Source organism: Lissotriton helveticus, chromosome 10 (assembly GCF_964261635.1).
Source record: "Lissotriton helveticus chromosome 10, aLisHel1.1, whole genome shotgun sequence".
Lineage (NCBI taxonomy): Eukaryota > Metazoa > Chordata > Amphibia > Caudata > Salamandridae > Lissotriton > Lissotriton helveticus.
The window spans coordinates 1,061,346,739-1,061,366,433 of NC_136071.1; the positions used below are offsets into that span (position 1 = coordinate 1,061,346,739).

General features: G+C 49.5%; 1 protein-coding gene across 4 annotated transcripts in view; it reads left to right on the forward strand.

The window, feature by feature from the left end:
* Positions 1-19,695, forward strand: part of LRRC72 (leucine rich repeat containing 72) — a 167,115-nt gene that overhangs the window by 105,379 nt on the left and 42,041 nt on the right. For all 4 annotated transcript variants that reach the window (XM_078663772.1, XM_078663773.1, XM_078663771.1 and 1 more), the window contains exon 5: positions 4,151-4,232. In XM_078663772.1, coding sequence (XP_078519898.1) covers positions 4,151-4,232 — 82 coding nt within the window. The remainder of the gene's footprint in view (positions 1-4,150; positions 4,233-19,695) is intronic.

The following is a 19,695-nucleotide window of genomic DNA, read 5'->3' on the forward strand; positions in this document are numbered from 1 at the left end:
AAAAAACTGAAATGGAACATCAGTAGAGATCAAGAGAACGCAACCTGGGCAAAACTTCTACATGACATAAATCGCAACAACAGTGCCCACTTCTGGAAAACCGTGAATGGGATCAACAACCCTCATCATGAGGGCATCGCGTCATATATCTCTGAAGCAATCTGGGTTGAATTTCTTACCATGCACTTTACCAACCAAACGGGAGGCGTTGGAGCACAAATCCCTAACAGCTGGCCACCAGAAGAACAAGCTGGAGCGAACGACAATGAGTTTGGGGAGCAGAATTTGCCATCCACAGAAGACACACCATCATCCAAAGCTAGCAGCCCACTGTCACTTCTAATAAAAAAGCAGATTGTTAAAGGGAGGAGAGAAGGGGCTCCGGGACTGAACGGTATTCCGCCTGCACTGTTCAAAGCAAAGGCGGAGGTCTGGGCTGACATCCTGCAACCTCTTTTTCTGGAAGTCAGGCATCTAAACAGATTTCCCGAATCTTGGAAGGGCTCGACAATTGTGCCAATTCACAAAAAAGGATATAAGGCCGAGCCTAGTATGTCCCGATTGGTTCCCATGATAGACAATGAAGCAAAATTCTTTGCGGGCACTATTTAGAGGAGCTCACATCCTGGGCAGAGGCAAACAAGATAATACCACTGAACCAGACCGGCTTTCGCAAAATGGCTGGCACATCAACAAACATTCTCACAATCTCTTTACTGATTGACGCAGCAAAAACCTCCAACCTACCCTTACGTCTATGCTATATCGACTTCAGTGCTGCATTCAACAATGTGGAGAGGGGTAGACTGTGGGGAAATTGGCGCTCTGGGGCATCCCACAGCCTATCTTAAACATTCTGTCACTTCTCCACAGAGACACTTGGGTGTAGGTGAAAGTAGGCGGCAGCACCCACCTCTCCTCAAAAGTCCCCACAACCAAAGGACTGAAACAGTGCTGCGTGCTCGCACCCACCCTGTTTAATTTATTCATGGCCGACCACCCAAAAGCATTTGATGCCTGTAATTTCCACTCACCTAAGCTAGGAGGTAAAACATTGACCAATCTTATGTATGCAGATGATGTAGTTCTGCTTAGTCATATCTCGTTGGACTTCAACATCTACTAACGGAAATGCAGACCTACGCCACAGAAAACAACTTAAAAATGGATCTGAGTAAGACTCGGTCAATGACGATAAACAACAACAAAAAACGGCAGAGGAATTGGTTTTTGGGTGGCACTAAACTCGAACCAGCTCACGACTACAAGTACCTAGGAGTCATATTTGACAAGGAAGGGTCATTTATGCGCCAAAAAGAGGAAATAAGAAGGAAAGGGACGTTAATATTTCTATCAATGAAAAACCTTGCAAACAAATTGATGAGGCCGACACTGAGCCCGCTTTTGAAGGTAGTTCAAGCTAAACTACTCCCCATGATTACCTATGGCAGTGAGGCAATGTGGGGTAGAGATGCCAATGTACTGGACAGAACACTGGTTAAAGCATATAGGACCATGTTCTTCCTCCTGCATTATATTGCACGGCTCAAATAATGCTGAAGTTCGGACTTTTGCAACAAGTCCTGGCCAGGCATGGATCTTACATCATCTGCTGGCACAAGATCAGAAGCGCCTCTACAAACACGTTAAATCATCTGCTGTGGCACGACATCCAGCACAGGGAAACTTCACAAGCGAGAAGCTACCTTCAGATAGTCCTGGAACCCACCAGGCTCAAGGAACTCTGGGACACACAACTCACCCTTCTAACTTTTAAAAAACTGGTCTGGAAATGCATAAAACAAATCTCCCTGGTGGAGGACAAGGCAAGCTTCTCAAATAGATCTCACGCCTGGAATCACTTGCACCACAAGCATTCTTTAATCAGGGCTATCCCAAAGGTATAAAAATAAATTTTCTAAAGCATAGATTGGGTATTCTCCCATGTGCTCAGCATCTTCCACCATGGCTGTGGGCAACAACACAAAGCATGTGCAGGCTGTTTAACACCAAGCAAGGAGACATTCTACATCTAATCTGCACATGGAAGGAATTGCATCAAGAACGGCTACAGTTACTAGAAGCATCCCTTAAGCAGAAAGGCATCCTCATCAGAAGGCAAGCAGTGTTGGCCTGCCTAAACCCAGAGAACACACAACTGAACTGTAGACTTGTAAAATATCTTATGCTGGCCAAACAAAGAATGCCTAAAATGCCAAAAATGTAATAAATCCAACATAAGGATGAAGTCTCTGGTGTTGCATGTCGGCCCGCAGATGGGAGGTGGCTTTTCTTCACCACACCAAGGACTGAACACTAGCATTTTATTGAATAAACTCGGACAGGCTCAAACAACTGAGCAATATGCACTATACGACACTGGTCCATGGGCAAGTCCGGCCGGAACCAAAAAATAGCAACTGTACTGCACTTTACCTTGCGAACTGATGACTTTCGTCATCGCCAGCATTGTCAACTCTGATTTCAAACTGTGCAGCATTTTCTTACCTTCGGTTTTAATCGATTTTTATTAGAAGACAATATTATCCTATAACATTACTAAAAAAAAAAAAAGTGGCAATAGTTGATCAAATTTCACAGAATATCCATTTTATATATTAAAATATCTTCATCGTATTGCAATGGTTTTTGCTAACTATGTAAAATAAAGTAAACTTGAAACTTGACTGGTGTAGGATTCCACCAAAACAGTAGAGTTGAATTGAAAATCCTAGTTCTTGACTGTGGGAGATGTTGTGAGCATGTCGGAAGTGTAGGAAAAAATGGAACAGATGGATTCAGGAGTAGCCAAGGCAAGTGAATAAAGAATGTATGTCTTGGCGAAGTTCAGCCTTAGACAATGAAGAACCTCCAGTGCCGAACGTTTGTACAGTAGAAATTTTTGTTTGAAAGAGTAATGTAGGTAAACCCATTGTAAGAGACACAAACCAACATTTTGAGGCCTTTTCTTAGTAGATACCACACTAGAAACTTCTGCAATTCCTCAGTTATCTTAATTACTTTATTGGGAATGTCTTTGCCAACAATTAAAGTTGTATCAAAAAGGAAATAGGCCAACACGTTTTGCGATTACCGATGTAGCTTTCTTTTGGCCAAACGGATAACTACGTAACAATATAAACAAACAAGATCTTCACAACAGTCAATTATCCAGTTTAAAAACATAATACACTCTGATAAGCAATGAATTTGTCAACTTCCTAGAAAATCATATACAGAGTGACTTCAATTTCGGTATACAGTATTTTACATTTATACGTTCATGGTTAATTTACGACATGATAACCAAATCCAACCTCACAGCTAAAACCCCCCCTTGTAAGCTGGTGTTTCTTAGAAGGTCGATGCTGAGGGGAAGACACAACCATACTTTTAGAGGTCTGATTTGTCTGATCTATAGAGCCTATTCTCTCCTGGATTTGTGTCCTTATCCATTGTAAGAGATATCAGAAGGGAGTAATTTAGAGAGCTAACAAGAGAGTTCAGAGGACTCAGGGATGGGTTATGATGACTGTGAGTATGGCCCATGATGAGTGCCAGGAGACTGAAGGCATAACGATTGATAAAGATCAGTTAGCAAATTATGAGGATAACCTGTCAAGTATCATGACTGTAACACCTAGGAAAGAGAGGGCAGTAGCAAGTTGCAGCAGTCAACAGTGTTGAACGTAACAGAAGAAATTGAGGAGAGGTGGTAGTGGTGGGTAGAGCTGAGGTAGCTCGAGCTGTATGTGATAATTGTTCTGGATAATTGTTCTGGTGGAGCCAGAGCATACTGGATTTATTATGTAGTCCCTGAATTCTAGAAGCTCAATGGTTTTGGAAAAGAAAGAACTTCGTGAGACGAGTTGTTGATTGAAGGAGAATTGGATCATCAGTTGCCTCTCTTAGATTGGGTTGTACAATCACTCTTTTAAAACATCTTTAAATATGTTTTTACTACACCTCAAATGGTAAAAGTAGAACAGCAAAACTGGTAATAGACCCCAATTCTTTTTAGAGATGTGCAATAATTCATGGTGTGATGTTGTGAAGAAAATATTTAAAGCATTTCAATTTCAATTCACAGTCATTTCTTTGGTGAATTTAGAGCAATATACCATGTATAACTTCTGTTCTCACATTTCAGATACAGAAAATAACATGCTTGAAAAATAACTTCTGTCTCTCAGAACTATATCTAAACAACAATGAGCTTAAGGATATATCAGGTAATATCATATTTTCACTAACTTTGTTACGAATATAAATATTAAGAAGAGAAAACATTTTAAATGACTCTACACCTCTCCAAAGCTGTCAGGCTTCAGAAGCCACATGTGTGTGTTGATTACAAATGCTGCTCAAATCATCATCTCCATAACTACTTGAACAGCAAGGGTCAAAGGGGCAATCCTGCCTGGTGCTAAACTGCACCTTGAATGTGGCTGATGTGATGCTCCCAATCTTGACTCATGCCGTTAAATCAATGTATAGTATTCGCACAGATTGACAGAATTGGTGGCCAATGTCTAACCTCTTCTGAAGGAGAAACAGATAATCCCACCACACCAAGTCGTAGGCTTTTTCAAAAACAGTCCGGAATGGACCCTGTATTCTGTTCTCCAGTGCGAGTGCATTGTAAACCCCTTTGATATTATGTCATGTTACACATTTGTATGCCAGTACTGATAATTATTCACAATTGACTCATCTAAAAAATGTATACCTTATACACATTGGAAAGCTCATTAATAGCTTTTATTCAACACGATTTTTTGGATTATCTTGTAACAAGTTTTTTACACAGTTATATTTCAAAACAAGAACCACACAACAAGTGACATAAAACATGATTTAGGGGACAAGGGGCTTAATAAATAGTCATACACTCGCTCTCACAATCAATCATCATTTCACATACTTCACATACCCAAACCACAAATTCCACACCACATACACCACACCAATAGGGATGAACCTATGGAATAACAAACGGTCTGCCAACCAAATTGTCAAAACAATGTTTGCTGTTGATTAAATCACAGATCATAAGTATCTTCTAATACACAATTTTACACACATTGTTCTGTTTTATCTATATATTAAATGTAGCAAAGACCAGCTTTTAACAACACAAAATATTTTGGCAGCACCGATAGTCAGTCTACGCGTTTCGAATCCCTGTAGTCACTGGGATTCTCATCAGGACCATAGATTTCTGTAAAAATAAAAAGAAGAACACAAATGGTATCCTATTCTCTTTCAAATAAACCAAAGTGCTACCCACTATTCTCCAGCTCCAGCTTACCAGTCTCAATTGAATCATAAGACGTAATGTTGTCCAAATCTTTAAACCCCAAAATATTCTGTGAATCAGAGGAGAGAAAAGAAGAACAAGCATTTACAATGCAATGGTTTTGCCTTTGACAAAGTTAGAGCGATTGGCATTGCCAATGACAAATTTTTTATTTATGTGACACACACTGCTGAACCAGAGACAGCAGAACTGCGAGCTTAGCGCTCGCACACCAGAAAGGAGTACAGTGTTACACACACGATTACACCACAGGAAGCAATGCAGGGACGAGAGAGAAGCTCGCACACCAGAAAGGAGTACAGTGTTACACACACGATTACACCACAGGAAGCAATGCAGGGACGAGAGAGAAGCGCACCCGAACTCGTACACACGGGACCGTACCCAAAGTCCCAGAGGTACCAAGCCAAACCGATTCAAAGCCCTGCAGCAGAGGCGGTAGTATGCGAAGGGAAACTAGGGTAAAGGGAATGACAGTCCGGGGACAAGGGTCGGGGACTGGGAGTACTATTCGGAAACCAGGAAGGGTCACAGAGCAGCGCGCATGCGAACCTTTAGCCCTAAATCCACAGCCAAAGAAAGCATAGAGTAGTCGCTCGGCTCATACGCCACCTGGTGGCACATTTGAACCATTACACAAGAACACTTACTAGCGCCGTAGTAACCCCGCCACGCAGCGGGTGGGTTTCAGTTTCCTGGAAGACTTGAGAGACGCATGATCCGAAGACCCCTACCCACCACAAATGAAGCAGGGATTACCCACCTACCACCCTCACACTGAGGTGGATGCCAGATCACCAAGCCCATCAACCTGTGTAACTGGCCCAGAGGGATAAATCTATGGCCGTTCCCACACTACTTTGCTTTACTAGTCCGGAGCAGGCCCAACAGTATCCCTCCACAGAGCTCGTAGACAAGCACTGCACCAAAACACGAAGAGAGCAAGTAATTGGCGAAGCACGACTTTACTGGAGCTGCCTTACATTACAACACATTGCCAAGGAATCCTTGCCAGGATCCGAGAAATATTTCAAACTTTTCTCCTCTCCTGCCAAACATCTCTACTGCTAATCATGACCAGTCGATCCCTTTGTTCTAACGAAACCATTTGCTGTTTCCAACTGTGGTAAATGCTTTGGCACCAGGCTTGTCAATGCTTTCTTGGCTTCGGGGCGCGTCCTCCATCAAAAGGAAAACCAGCCAAAGCAAGGAGCGGGACCGGGACGAAGAAGGACTGCGGGCGGAGGGAGGGGGGAAGAGCAGGACGGAAGGAGCTGCGGGCGGAGGGGAGGGGGGGGGGACCGGGACGAAGAAGGACTGCGGGCGGAGGGAGGGGGGAAGAGCAGGACGGAAGGAGCTGCGGGCGGAGGGGAGGGGGGGGGACCGGGACGAAGAAGGACTGCGGGCGGAGGGAGGGGGGAAGAGCAGGACGGAAGGAGCTGCGGGCGGAGGGGAGGGGGGGGAGCGGGACCGGGACGAAGAAGGACTGCGGGCGGAGGGAGGGGGGAAGAGCAGGACGGAAGGAGCTGCGGGCGGAGGGGGGGGGGGGGAGCGGGACCGGGACGAAGAAGGACTGCGGGCGGAGGGAGGGGGGAAGAGCAGGACGGAAGGAGCTGCGGGCGGAGGGGAGAGGGGGAGCGGGACCGGGACGAAGAACACTCACCTGGGCTTCCTCCAGCGGCTGTGGTCGCCATAAAATGACAAACAAACACAGACGAAAAAAACAAAACGAAACTCCGCCCACCGCCGCGATGACGACATCGCAGAGGCGGAGAGGGAAAAAATAGCGGGAACGCCCCCCGAATCTGGTCCGGCCTTTGACGGACAGATCCGGCTCCCAATGGCTAGCCTCCATTTATGGAGCTAGCCAATGGGAGGAGGGGGCGAGGAGGGGGCGGGATACCCGACCCAACAGAGAAACATAAGGATTTTGCTAGCGCATGCGTACTTCGTACGCATTGCCAGCAAAACCTAAAAATGTATAGTCTCTAAAACTAATGAGAAACCATCCAATGATAACGTCAACATGGTATCCTACACACCAATCGTACAGGAATCTTACCTCAAAATAACCTTGCCCACTTTGCTATACACATGAGGATTAGAGGCTTTACCATTGGTTGATGCATCGCCTATCAAACCAAGAAGGATACGTAGTTGGTATATACCCTTGCTTAGAATCAACAGTCATAAAACATAACTCATTGCCAATGTGATCTCTGACCTCCTATCGCCCATCGGCGAGGAGTCCTTTTAAATGGAGGAACTTCTGTTTTGAGCGATAATTTAGTTAGCCGTCAGTCTGGAAAAATAATTGAAGTGCAATTAGTTAGGGTTTGTAGTTCGGACGCTTATTTAGCGCATGCGTATTTAGCCAAAACTCGCGAGTGTGGTTTTTTTCTCCTCTTGTTTACATCACTTTAGAATACAAACAATTATGTATGAAAAAAATGTAATTTCTTGCTTGTACTTCAAAAATTGCTTTTTCATCAAGGGGCAGCAATTATTGTTGATGCTGAGGGTTGTAGTCAAATTGCTAATTTGGCGCATGCGTGTTATTAATCCATTGCGTTATTTCATTTTGAATTCCTTATGAAAATCATACATAACTAGAATTTACTGTCCACGACTATAAGCCAACGGCCGTCACGGGCAATGGCCCCGTTCTGGTTCCAAGTGGGTATTAGATCGACATACTCTACAATACGCGGTTCTATATGATTGCAGGGCAAAAAGCATTATTTTAATTATTTGCATTTCCAAAAGGTCCCAAATTGGAAATGCTTCCGATACCAGTGATAAGGTGCAATTGTAGGGGGGTCACACTGTCATACCTTTGGGAAAGAGGAATTGATCCAATACAAACACGTATACCATGGGGTGCTATGCACCATATCACTAGTAAAGTGATGTAAACGAGAGGAGAAAAAAAACACACTCGCAAGTTCTGGCTAAACACGCATGCGCTAAATAAGCATCCGAACTACACATACCAACTAGACTGGTGGGGTCATGCAACGTCATCCCTTGACGCCTGTGTGAACGCGGAGAACGCGGAAGGAAGCAGGAGCTCCGTCTTCACGACCGAATATTTATCGGGTAAGGATTTCTTCGCTTGGGCCGACAAAAAATCTCTACCTCAGATGGGTGTAGGTGAACACAGGACAAACAATGCGCTAATATATTGCGCTTCAATTATTTTTCCAGGCTGACGGCTAACTAAATTATCGCTCAAAACAGAAGTTCCTCCATTTAAAAGGACTCCTCGCCGATGGGCAATAGGAGGTAAGAGATCACATTGGCAATGAGTTATGTTTTATGACTGTTGATTCTAAGCAAGGGTATATACCAACTACGTATCCTTCTTGGTTTGACAGGCGATGCATCAACAGATGGTAAAGTCTCTAATCCTCATGTGTATAGCAAAGTGGGCAAGGTTATTTTGAGGTAAGATTCCTGTACGATTGGTGTGTAGGACACCATGTTGACGTTATCATTGGATGGTTTCTCATTAGTTTTAGAGACTATACATTCTTCTTCTTTTCCCTCCTCTGATTCACAGAATATTTTGGGGTTTGAAGATTTGGACAACATTACGTCTTATGATTCAATTGAGACTGGTAAGCTGGAGCTGGAGAATAGTGGGTAGCACTTTGGTTTATTTGAAAGAGAATAGGATACCATTTGTGTTCTTCTTTTTATTTTTACAGAAATCTATGGTCCTGATGAGAATTTCAGCGACTACAGGGATTTGAAATGCGTAGACTGACTATCGGTGCTGCCAAAATATTTTGTGTTGTTAAAAGCTGGTCTTTGCTACATTTAATATATAGATAAAACAGAACGATGTGTGTAAAATTGTGTATTAGAAGATACTTATGATCTGTGATTTAATCAACAGCAAACATTGTTTTGACAATTTGGTTGGCAGACCGTTTGTTATTCCATAGGTTCATCCCTATTGGTGTGGTGTATGTGTGGAATTTGTGGTTTGGGTATGTGAAGTATGTGAAATGATGATTGATTGTGAGAGCGAGTGTATGACTATTTATTAAGCCTCTTGTCCCCTAAATCATTTTTTATGTCACTTGTTGTGTGGTTCTTGTTTTGAAATATAACTGTGTAAAAAACTTGTGTTACAAGATAATCCAAAAAATCGTGTTGAATAAAAGCTATTAATGAGCTTTCAAATGTGTATAAGGTATACATTTTTGAGATGAGTCAATTGTGAATAATTATCAGTACTGGCATATTCTTTTGTTATAAGGTTATATTGGGCTCAGCCTTACTGATTAGGGCCAATCCCATTTTGGTATTAATGTTACACGTTTGGGCATGAAGCCAGATTGGTCCTTATTAACCAAAGAGACAATTAGCTAAAGAGTCGGTTCATGAAGGATTTTGCAATGATTTTAGTTTCCGCGTTTAACAGGGAGATGGGGCGATAGAATGAACAGAGGTCAGGAGGACGATAGTACCACATTTATCAGCAACATCTAATTTAGGTGTTAAAACATATTAAGGTGCAAAATCTCTATTTGGGCAACATTACCAAGGTATGAAAACAACTGCAGGGGCAAAAAACACATTAGGAGCAAAAGCTAACTTAGGTGCATATGGGTGTGGGACATGTTTCCATGCAAAACTGGTGCAAAAATACATTTAAGAGCAAAAATTATATTTAAGCTCATAAAACACAGCAAAGTGAAAAATCCCTTTATGTAAAGTCATCATACGTGTGCTATACATTAGATACAAAATCACTTGGTATATAGAGGTAATTCTGTAGTGAAAATTTCACATTAATGCTTCGGTATGACATCATATTTAGTGGACAGTATATTAAAGTGCAAAGTCACACTTGGTGCCTGTAAGAACTGGGGTCACCAGTACCCCGGGGGGTAGCTTGGCTCGAGCAGGTAGGCAACCAGGGGCTTACGTGTAAAGTAGCTACACGACACACTCATCCACTGAGACAATAAGTGCGCGCAATAATGGAGACCACACCAGTACTTTTGATTAAAATCAATAGCTTTTATATGGGATTAGGATCAGGGCAATCAATTCATCAGCATTTCCTAGAGTATTTCACTAAAGCATGTTCATCATGGGAGCAAAGGTAGCAATTCAGAAAATAACATAGCCTGTCGCAATAACCTTTTCATCACATAAAGTGGATACTTTCATTAATCATTAACCAGCATTTCAGGTAGTAAGAATGAGCATTACATCCTATAACAATAAACAGTTTATTAAAGGTAAATATTTCATTAAATTCCTTCCTCCAGACTACCCATTTCATTGAAGTAGTAAGGGGGTAGGTCAATAAGCAATATAGCACATCTCCTATAATTATTCCATGAAGCCCGCCCCTGCAAGGGATTCAATACAAGGCATTCAACTACCAGTTCAGTTAGCAGGCATAAAACATTTTCCTATATCACTGTAGACCTTCAGGTACAATGTGCTCCTCATCAAGAATAGGTAATGCCCCCAAGCAAAGGTACTTTAACTCAGCAATTAACTCAGGCATCAGGCAACATGAAACAGTACTTTCTTATGCAGAACCAGACCCCTAGCCAGGGGTTAACTTTCCTTAGCTACGGCCCCACGGTGGCTTTGGGGGCCCTAGCCCAGTTTAGGGCCTTCCTTAGGTAGATTAGGGCCAACGGGGCCCAGTCACCGAATTTGGGTCTCCTATGCCAGTTACTGAAGGCCACCGGGCCTAACAACCGTTCCGGCAGGGGAGGGGCGGCCCCGGGGCCTCCCTCGATCTTCCTGGGGGCCCCGCGTTCACTCCCACGGCCGCCCTCCTCCCCCCCGGGGGTTACCTTTCGTGCTTCGGCTCCAGCGGGAGCCCTTGCGAAGGGTGCTGGAGTCGGGAGGGCCCGGGCTTCCTTTGGGGCCCTCCGACGAGGCTGCTGGCTGTTCCCAGGCCTCCAGGCACCTCCACGGCCCGGGGACCAATCCCGGAGCCCGCCTTGGGGGCGCGCCAGCCAGGACCAATGGCTGCGCGGCGCTCGGAGGGGCGGGGCAGAGGTGTTCTCCCGTCACGTGGGGCGAGAGCTGGCTTCAGGCCTACCGCGGCCTAGGCTCCGGACTCGCTGACAGAAATTTATTAGGCCAGGGGCCTCCAGTCGTGACCCAGCCGGGCCGATGGTCGCGGCGGCCTCCCCAGAGCTCCGGAGGCTGGCGCAGGGACGGCGGAGTCTCGGACCGGGTGCGGCCCACACGCACACGGCGGCAGCCCTCTCCTGGCACCGAGGGCCGCCCGGGGGCAATCTCGGCGCTTCGCCGGGCACCGCAGGTGAGCGCTTAAAGGGGGCACACGGCGCTTGGTGAGGATCGCGCCTGGGGGGCTTACAGCACTCCCTAGGGGCACAGCAGGGAAGCGCTTGAGGCAGTTCTAGGGCGGGCGCCCAACAGTCTCTTCAGCCGGGGCAGATTACAGCGCTGATGAGGAGAGCAGGCTACAGCACTCCTCAAGTGATTCAGCAGGGGGTGAGGCAAGACAGGAATTTGAGCAGTTCAGTCAGGGGGAGGCAGGCAGGACAGCACAGGCCCAGGTGGAGGCAGTGAGTGCGCAGGGGCAGCACAGTCCAGTACCTGGTCGATCCCCCAGTAGTCTCTGTAGGACGGGCAAGTAGTCTTCTCGGCGCTTGGTTGGTTCTGTGCCCTTATGAGGTGGTTTCTTGAAGAGTGGGGGGGTCTTGAGTTGGAGGCTTGGCAAGTTTCCTCACATCACTGCAGATGGTCCCTGGGTTCCCTTACCGCCGGGCCAGATCAGTGGGCTCGCCTAGGATACCTCACTCATCTTAAGAGGCAGCACCTAAGTCCTGTCACTCCCAGTGGCATAGGTCCCTGACTAGGCCCTACCGCCTAAATCTCCTGCGTGGGTTCCCCAGGTCAGTGATGCCCCAACTGACTCAAAAAAGTTCCCTCCCTTGCTTATATATGCCCAGGTCAGGTGACCACTCTCTAAGGCGGCAAAAATAGGCTCCGCCTTTCTTCTGGAAGGTACCAGGAGCTTCCCCACTCTACCTGTGGGCAGGCGATGGCAGGCTGGCATTGCAACAATGTATGGGGTCCCAGCCAGCTCCTTGCAACTAGGGTGCTACTAGAAAAAACCACGCTGCAGTAGCAGGGGCCAGTGGCAGCCATGTTTGGAGTAGACAGCACCTGCACCCTAACATGGATTGGCCATGGAAAGGTGCCCGGAGACCTAAGGGCCAACAAAAAGAAGGTGGGAAAAACGAGGCAAGGGCAAAAAAAAGTAGGGAAAGACCACCCTAGGGCTGACAGGTCTAACATGTGTTCCCCCCAGCCGAAAGAGGGGAGAGCTACCCAACCTCTAGGGAGTTCTCGTCACTAAGGCGGAAAAACCGGGAGAGACCGTCAGCATTGGCGTGGTCAGCTCCGGGCCAATGTTCCACCCTAAAGTCCATCCCCTGTAGGGAAATGGACCACCTTAGCAACTTGGGATTTTCGCCTCTCATCTGCATGAGCCAGCGAAGGGGTCGGTGGTCGGTTTGAATTAGGAAGTGAGAGCCAAAAAGGTATGGCCTCATCTTCTTCAAGGCCCAGACCACAGCGAAGGCTTCTCGCTCGATGGTACTCCATCGCCGTTCCCGAGGGAGGAGTCTTCTGGAGATGAAGGCCACAGGTTGATCTTGGCCATCGTCGTTGAGTTGCGATAGCACGGCGCCTACGCCATTCTCTGAGGCATCCGTCTGCACGATGAATTCTTTCTGGAAGTCCTGAGTGGCCAGAACCGGAGCGGTGCACATGGCGTGCTTCAGTGTTTCAAATGCCTCCTGGCAAGCAGCCGTCCAGATCACCTTGCGTGGCTGCTTTTTGGACGTCAACTCAGTCAAGGGGGCCACGATGGTGCCATATCCCTTGACGAACCTGCGGTAGTAGCCAGTGAGGCCGAGGAAGGCTCGGACCTCAGTTTGGGTCTTGGAGGGCTCCCAGGCCATGATGGTCTCAATTTTGGCTTGGAGGGGTTGCACCTTACCCCCGCCCACCAGGTGTCCCAGGTAGACGACAGATCCCTGTCCAATCTGGCACTTGCTAGCCTTTATGGTGAGGCCAGCACGTTGCAAAGCCTGCAGCACCTCTTGGAGATGCGGCAGATGGTCCTCCCAGGTGCTACTGAAGACAGCTATGTCATCCAGGTACTCCGCTGAGAAGGACTCCAGGCCAGATAGCACCTGGTTCACCAACCGCTGGAAAGTGGCCGGAGCATTCTTGAGCCCGAAGGGCATCACTCGAAATTGGAAGTAGCCCTTGGGGGTGGAGAACGCTGTCTTCTCCTTGGCTCCATCGGCCATGGCAATCTGCCAGTACCCTGATGTCAAGTCGATGGTGCTGAGGTACTTGGCTGCTCCCAGCCGGTCAATCAGCTCATCTGCCCGTGGGATCGGGTGAGCATCTGTCTTGGTGACAGAGTTCAATCCCCGATAGTCCACTCAGAACCGAAGTTCTGGTGTGGTGCCCAGTGGGGCCGCTTTCGGCACCAGCACGACCGGACTAGCCCACGGGCTGCTGGAGTGTTCGATCACCCCCAGCTCCAGCATTTTGGTCATCTCACCCTGGATGCTGTTCTTCACTTTCTCGGACAGCCGGTAAGACTTGGTTTTTACTGGCGGACTGTCCCCTGTGTCCACATCATGGGTACACAGATGCATAATTCCAGGCGTGAGGGAGAACAGCGAGGCGTGCTGCGCCAATACCTGGCGGCAGTCCCTCTGTTGCTCTGGGGTCAAGGATGGGGAGAGGACAACTCCCTCCACTGAACCATCCTTCTCCTGGGCCGCCAGAAGGTCAGGAAGAGGCTCACTCTCCTCCTCCTCGCTCCCATCCGTCACCATGAGGAGAGCAAGCTCCGATCGCTCATGGTGAGGCTTCAGGCGGTTGACGTGGAGCACCCGATGGGGCTGACGGGGGGTCTTCAAGTCAACGACGTAGGTGGTCTGACCTCGACATTCCACAATCTCGTACCGACCAGTCCACCGGTCCTGGAGGGCACTAAGCTCCCCAGCCTCCATGACCCACACCTTCTGTCCAGCGTCCAACTCCACCGTCCGAGAGTTGCGGTCATACCACTCCTTCATGACGGCTTGGCTAGCCTCTAAGTTGTCTGAGGCTTCCTTCCACAGCTTGGCCATCTCGCTGCGGAACGCCAGCATGTAGCTGACGACATCACGGGGAAGCTTCTTCGAAGTCTTCTCCCATCCCTCTTTGACAAGGCTGAGGGGTCCCCTAATGGGATGGCCATAGAGCAGTTCGAAGGGGCTGAACCAGACTCCCTTCTGTGGTACCTCGTGGTACAAAAACAGCAAGCAAGGGAGGAGGATGTCCCATTTCCGCCTCAAGTCCTCTGGCAGGCTCCGGATCATCCCCTTCAAGGTCTTGTTGAAGCGCTCTACGAGCCCGTTAGTCTGGGGGTGGTAAGGAGTGGAGAACCGATAGGTCACTCCGCACTCCTTCCACATGGCCTGCATGTAGGCCGACATGAAGTTTGTGCCCCTGTCCGACACCACGACCTTGGGGAATCCCACTCGGGTAAGTATCCCCATCAGGGCCTGCGCCACCACAAGTGCAGTAACGGTCCTCAGAGAAATAGCCTCCGAGTGGAGTGGTCCACTAACACCAAGATGAACCGTTGTCCCGCAGAGGTCGGAGGGTCCAACTGCCCAACGCTCAAAAGGGGTCCCGACCACCGGGAGCGGTTGCAATGGGGCCTTCACTTTGGTCCCCGTCTTGCCACTTGCCTGGCAAGACTTGCAGGTCTTGCAGTAGGTGTCAGAGGCAACTCTCAGCCTGGGCCAATAAAAATGTGAGACTAGCCTCGCAAAAGTCTTGTCCTGGCCCAGGTGTCCAGCCAAGTGTATCTGATGCGCCAATTCCAACAAAAAGGCCCGGTAACATTGGGGTACCACTAAGGCCCTCGAGGATCCATGCACCGGAACCTTAGGCTCACTGTAAAGGAGGCCATCCTCCCAGTACACGTGAAAACTGCCGGTCTCCTGATCAGTCGCTTGGGCTGCGGCCTGTCACCGCATGCCTTCAAGCGTGGGGCACTCCTTCTGCGCCCGACAGAATTCCTCCCGGGTAGGCCCTCCTTCCACATGCCACTCGGCAAGGGTCAGCAAGTCCCCCACGGGAACGACATCCACCTCCACGGACTCCGGGGTACCTCCGTGGGCTCCCCATCCATCACACGGGGGTGTCTTCCACAACACTCTCCTCTTCACGACCAGCATTGGGTTGGGCCGTAGTCTCAGGCTCCAACCCGGGTCGAGCTTCTTGCCGGGCAGCCATGGACCACGTGACCACGCAAGTCCACCCTGGTAACCCCAGCATCTCAGTGTGGGCCTTGAACTCCACTTCCTTCCAGGCGTTATGTTCCAGGTCATTACCTAGCAGACAGTCCACAGGCAAGGCAGGACTTATCGCAACTCTCAACGGGCCTTCCACTCCTCCCCACTCAAAGGGAACCTGATCCACGGGATAGTAGCTCATACTGCCGTCAGCCAACACGGCCGGATGGAACACATCAGGTACTACCTGCTCAGGGGACACCAGCCGCCTCACTACGGTGGTCATGCTGGCACCTGTGTCCCTCAGAGCGTCCACCTCCTCCCCATTGACCTTCACCCTCTGCTGGTACTTAGCAGTATTCGATGGTAGGGGCGTCACTGGGACCATCTCTCTATCCCCAAGTGAAACCAGGGTCAGGCCTGTCCACTCCCCTTCTCTATCTAGGGGCAGCTCCATCCCAAGCGCTACACTAGCCACCCCGGGACTCTTGCCACCAGTGGGGGCTGGGGTCGTTTGCGACACTGGGCATCTCCCTTGTAGTGTCCGACCTCTCCGCACACATAGCACCGGACGACTTTTGGCTGCTGACTCTTGTCAGGGTAAGTGGGTGTTGGGGAACGGGACTGAGGTGGGATACCTACTCCTCTCCCAAACTGTCTAGTTTGTGGGCCTCGTGAGAACTCCGTCTTTTTATCTCCACCCTCTTTCTTCTGGGGGGCGCCCTGTCCGCCTTTCGGGCCGTCTCCACCGGGGCCCTTGTGTGACACCCGGGTGCTAACCCAGGTATCCGCCTCCTCCGCAAGCTCACGGGGATCAGTAAGCTTGCGGCCCACCAGATGTTGGCGCAGCTCCGGAAAACACTTATCCAAGAGGTGCTCTCTCAAAAAAGATTGTACAGGCCCTCATAATCATGCACCTCGCTGCCACGCACCCAACCATCCAGAGCCTTACGGGCATAGTAAAAAAAAAATCCACCCAATTCTGCGTGGACAGCTTATGGCTGCCATGGAACTTCTGGCGATACCTTTCGGGGTTGAGACAAACTTTTTAATGAGCGCCTCCTTCATGGGGGAATACCTGAACTGGTCTGCCTTTTCCAAGTACAGGAGGGTGTCCCTGACATCGGGAGGTATATAACGGTACAGGCCACCTCCCCAATGTTTCTGGGGCACCCCATGGGCGGTCAAGGCCACTTCATACGCCTCCAACCACCTAGCAATGTCATCCCCCTTGGTATAGCTCGCTATCACCTCCTTGGGTAACCAGAATCTGGGCTCCTGCTGAGCCCCTGGTACGCTGCACCATTAGGACTTCCTGGCGCACCTAACTGCAATGCTTGCAGCTCCATTTCTTTCAGCTGGAGCTTGTGCGCCAATTTCCTTTCCTCCATAGCTAATCTTTCTCTCTCCAAAGCAAACTTCTTATCTTCCCTTTCTCTCTCCAAAGCAAACTTCTTATCTTCCCTTTCTCTCTCCCTCTCGTGCTCTAGCTTGGCAAGCTCCCACTTCAATCACCTCTCCTCCCTCCTGTCCTCATACTCCTGCTACGACGCACTCCCCCTGGATACACTACTCCCTGCCCTGGAACGTCTTCCTGGCAACACATTGGCAGACATATCAATGTTGAGGAGGCCTGGGTCTTCTGGAGTGTCCGCCTCCCCTTGTGTGACCTTTCCCTCCTGTTCCCCATCCCCTCGCTCCTCTGGGTGGGCCCTTACCCATGCCCTCAAGGCGGTGCAGAGTTCTTCCTTTGCGGCTCTCCGCCCAACCGGCACCCCATCCCCTGGCAAAATTCCCTTAACTGCACTACCGTGTACTCATCAAGGTCAGCCAGCTGGAACTCCATTTTGTCAGGTGGGGACCCAGGTAACTTGAAGGAAAGATACTAGGACGTAGGCAACAATGCTGGGTCAACACAGGTCCCTACACACTCTGCAGGCTAGACAATGGGGGGGTCAATTGAGTAAGCTTGTAGGCACGATAGGTGTCCAATCTAATTGCAGCGCATTCTGTCCCACTGGAGGGTGCTGGGTAGCTACAGGTCCTGAATCCCACTGCTCGCCACCAATGTAAGAACTGGGGTCATCAGTTCCCCGGGGGGTAGCTTGGCTCGAGCAGGTAGGCAACCAGGGGCTTACATGTAAAGTAGCTACACAACACACTCATCCACTGAGACAATAAGTGCGCGCAATAATGGAGACCACACCAGTACTTTTGATTACAATCAATAGCTTTTATATAGGATTAGGATCAGGGCAATCAATTCATCAGCATTTCCTAGAGTATTTCACTAAAGCATGTTCATCATGGGAGCAAAGGTAGCAATTCAGAAAATAACATAGCCTGTCGCAATAACCTTTTCATCACATAAAGTGGATACTTTCATTAATCATTTCCCAGCATTTCAGGTAGTAAGAATGAGCATTACATCCTATAACAATAAACAGTTCATTAAAGGTAAATATTTCATTAAATTCCTTCCTCCAGACTACCCATTTCATTGAAGTAGTAAGGGGGTAAGTCAATAAGCAATATAGCACATCTCCTATAATTATTCCATGAAGCCCGCCCCTGCAAGGGATTCAATACAAGGCATTCAACTACCAGTTCAGTTAGCAGGCATAAAACATTTTCCTATATCACTGTAGGCCTTCAGGTACAATGTGCTCCTCATCAAGAATAGGTAATGCCCCCAAGCAAAGGTACTTTAACTCAGCAATTAACTCAGGCATCAGGCAACATGAAACAGTACTTTCTTATGCAGAACCAGACCCCTAGCCAGGGGTTAACTTTGCTTAGCTACGGCCCCACGGTGGCTTTGGGGGCCCTAGCCCAGTTTAGGGCCTTCCTTAGGTAGATTAGGGCCAACGGGGCCCAGTCACCGATTTTGGGTCTCCTATGCCAGTTACTGAAGGCCGCTGGGCCTAACAACCGTTCCGGCAGGGGTCTCCCTCGATCTTCCTGGGGGCCCCACGTTCACTCCCATGGCCGTCCTCCTCCCCCCCGGGGGTTACCTGTCATTCTTTGGCTCCCGCGGGAGCCCTTGCGAAGGGTGCTGGAGTCGGGAGGGCCCGGGCTTCCTTCGGGGCCCTCCGACGAGGCTGCTGGCTGTTCCCAGGCCTCCAGGCACCTCCACGGCCCAGGGACCAATCCCGGAGCCCACCACGGGGGCGCGCCAGCCAGGACCAATGGCTGCGCAGCGCTCGGAGGGGCAGGGCAGAGGTGTTCCCCCGTCACGTGGGGCGGGAGCAGGCTTCAGGCCTACCGCGGCCTAGGCTCCGGACGCGCTGACAGAAATTTATTAGGCCCGGGGACAGGGGCCTCCAGCCGTGACCCAGCCGGGCCGATGGTCGCGGCAGCCTCCCCAGAGCTCTGGAGGCCGGCGCAGGGACGGCGGAGTCTCGGACCGGGCGCGGCCCACACGCACAAGGCGGCGGCCCTCTCCTGGCACCGAGGGCCGCCCGGGGGCAATCTCGGCGCTTCGCCGGGCACCGCAGGTGAGCGCTTGAAGGGGGCACACGGCGCTTGGTGAGGATCACGCCTGGGGGGCTTACAGCGCTCCCTAGGAGCACAGCAGGGAAGCACTTGAGGCAGTTCTAGGGCGAGCGCCAAACAGTCTCTTCAGCCGGGGCAGATTACAGCGCTGATGAGGTGAACAGGCTACAGCGCTCCTCAAGCGATTCAGCAGGGGGTGAGGCAAGACAGGAATTTGAGCAGTTCAGTCAGGGGAGGCAGGCAGGACAGCACAGGCCCAGGTGGAGGCAGGGAGTGCACAGGGCCGGCACAGTCCAGTACCTGGTCGATCCCCCAGTAGTCTCTGTAGGACGGGCAAGTAGTCTTCTCGGCGCTTGGTTGGTTCTGCGCCCTTATGAGGTGGTTTCTTGAAGAGGGGGGGGGGGTCTTGAGTTGGAGGCTTGGCAAATTTCCTCAGATCACTGAAGATGGTCCCTGGGTTCCCCTACCGCTGGTCCCGTGGGTTCCCCAGGTCAGTGATGCCCCAACTGACTAAAAAAAGTTCCCTCCCTTGCTTATATATGCCCAGGTCAGGTG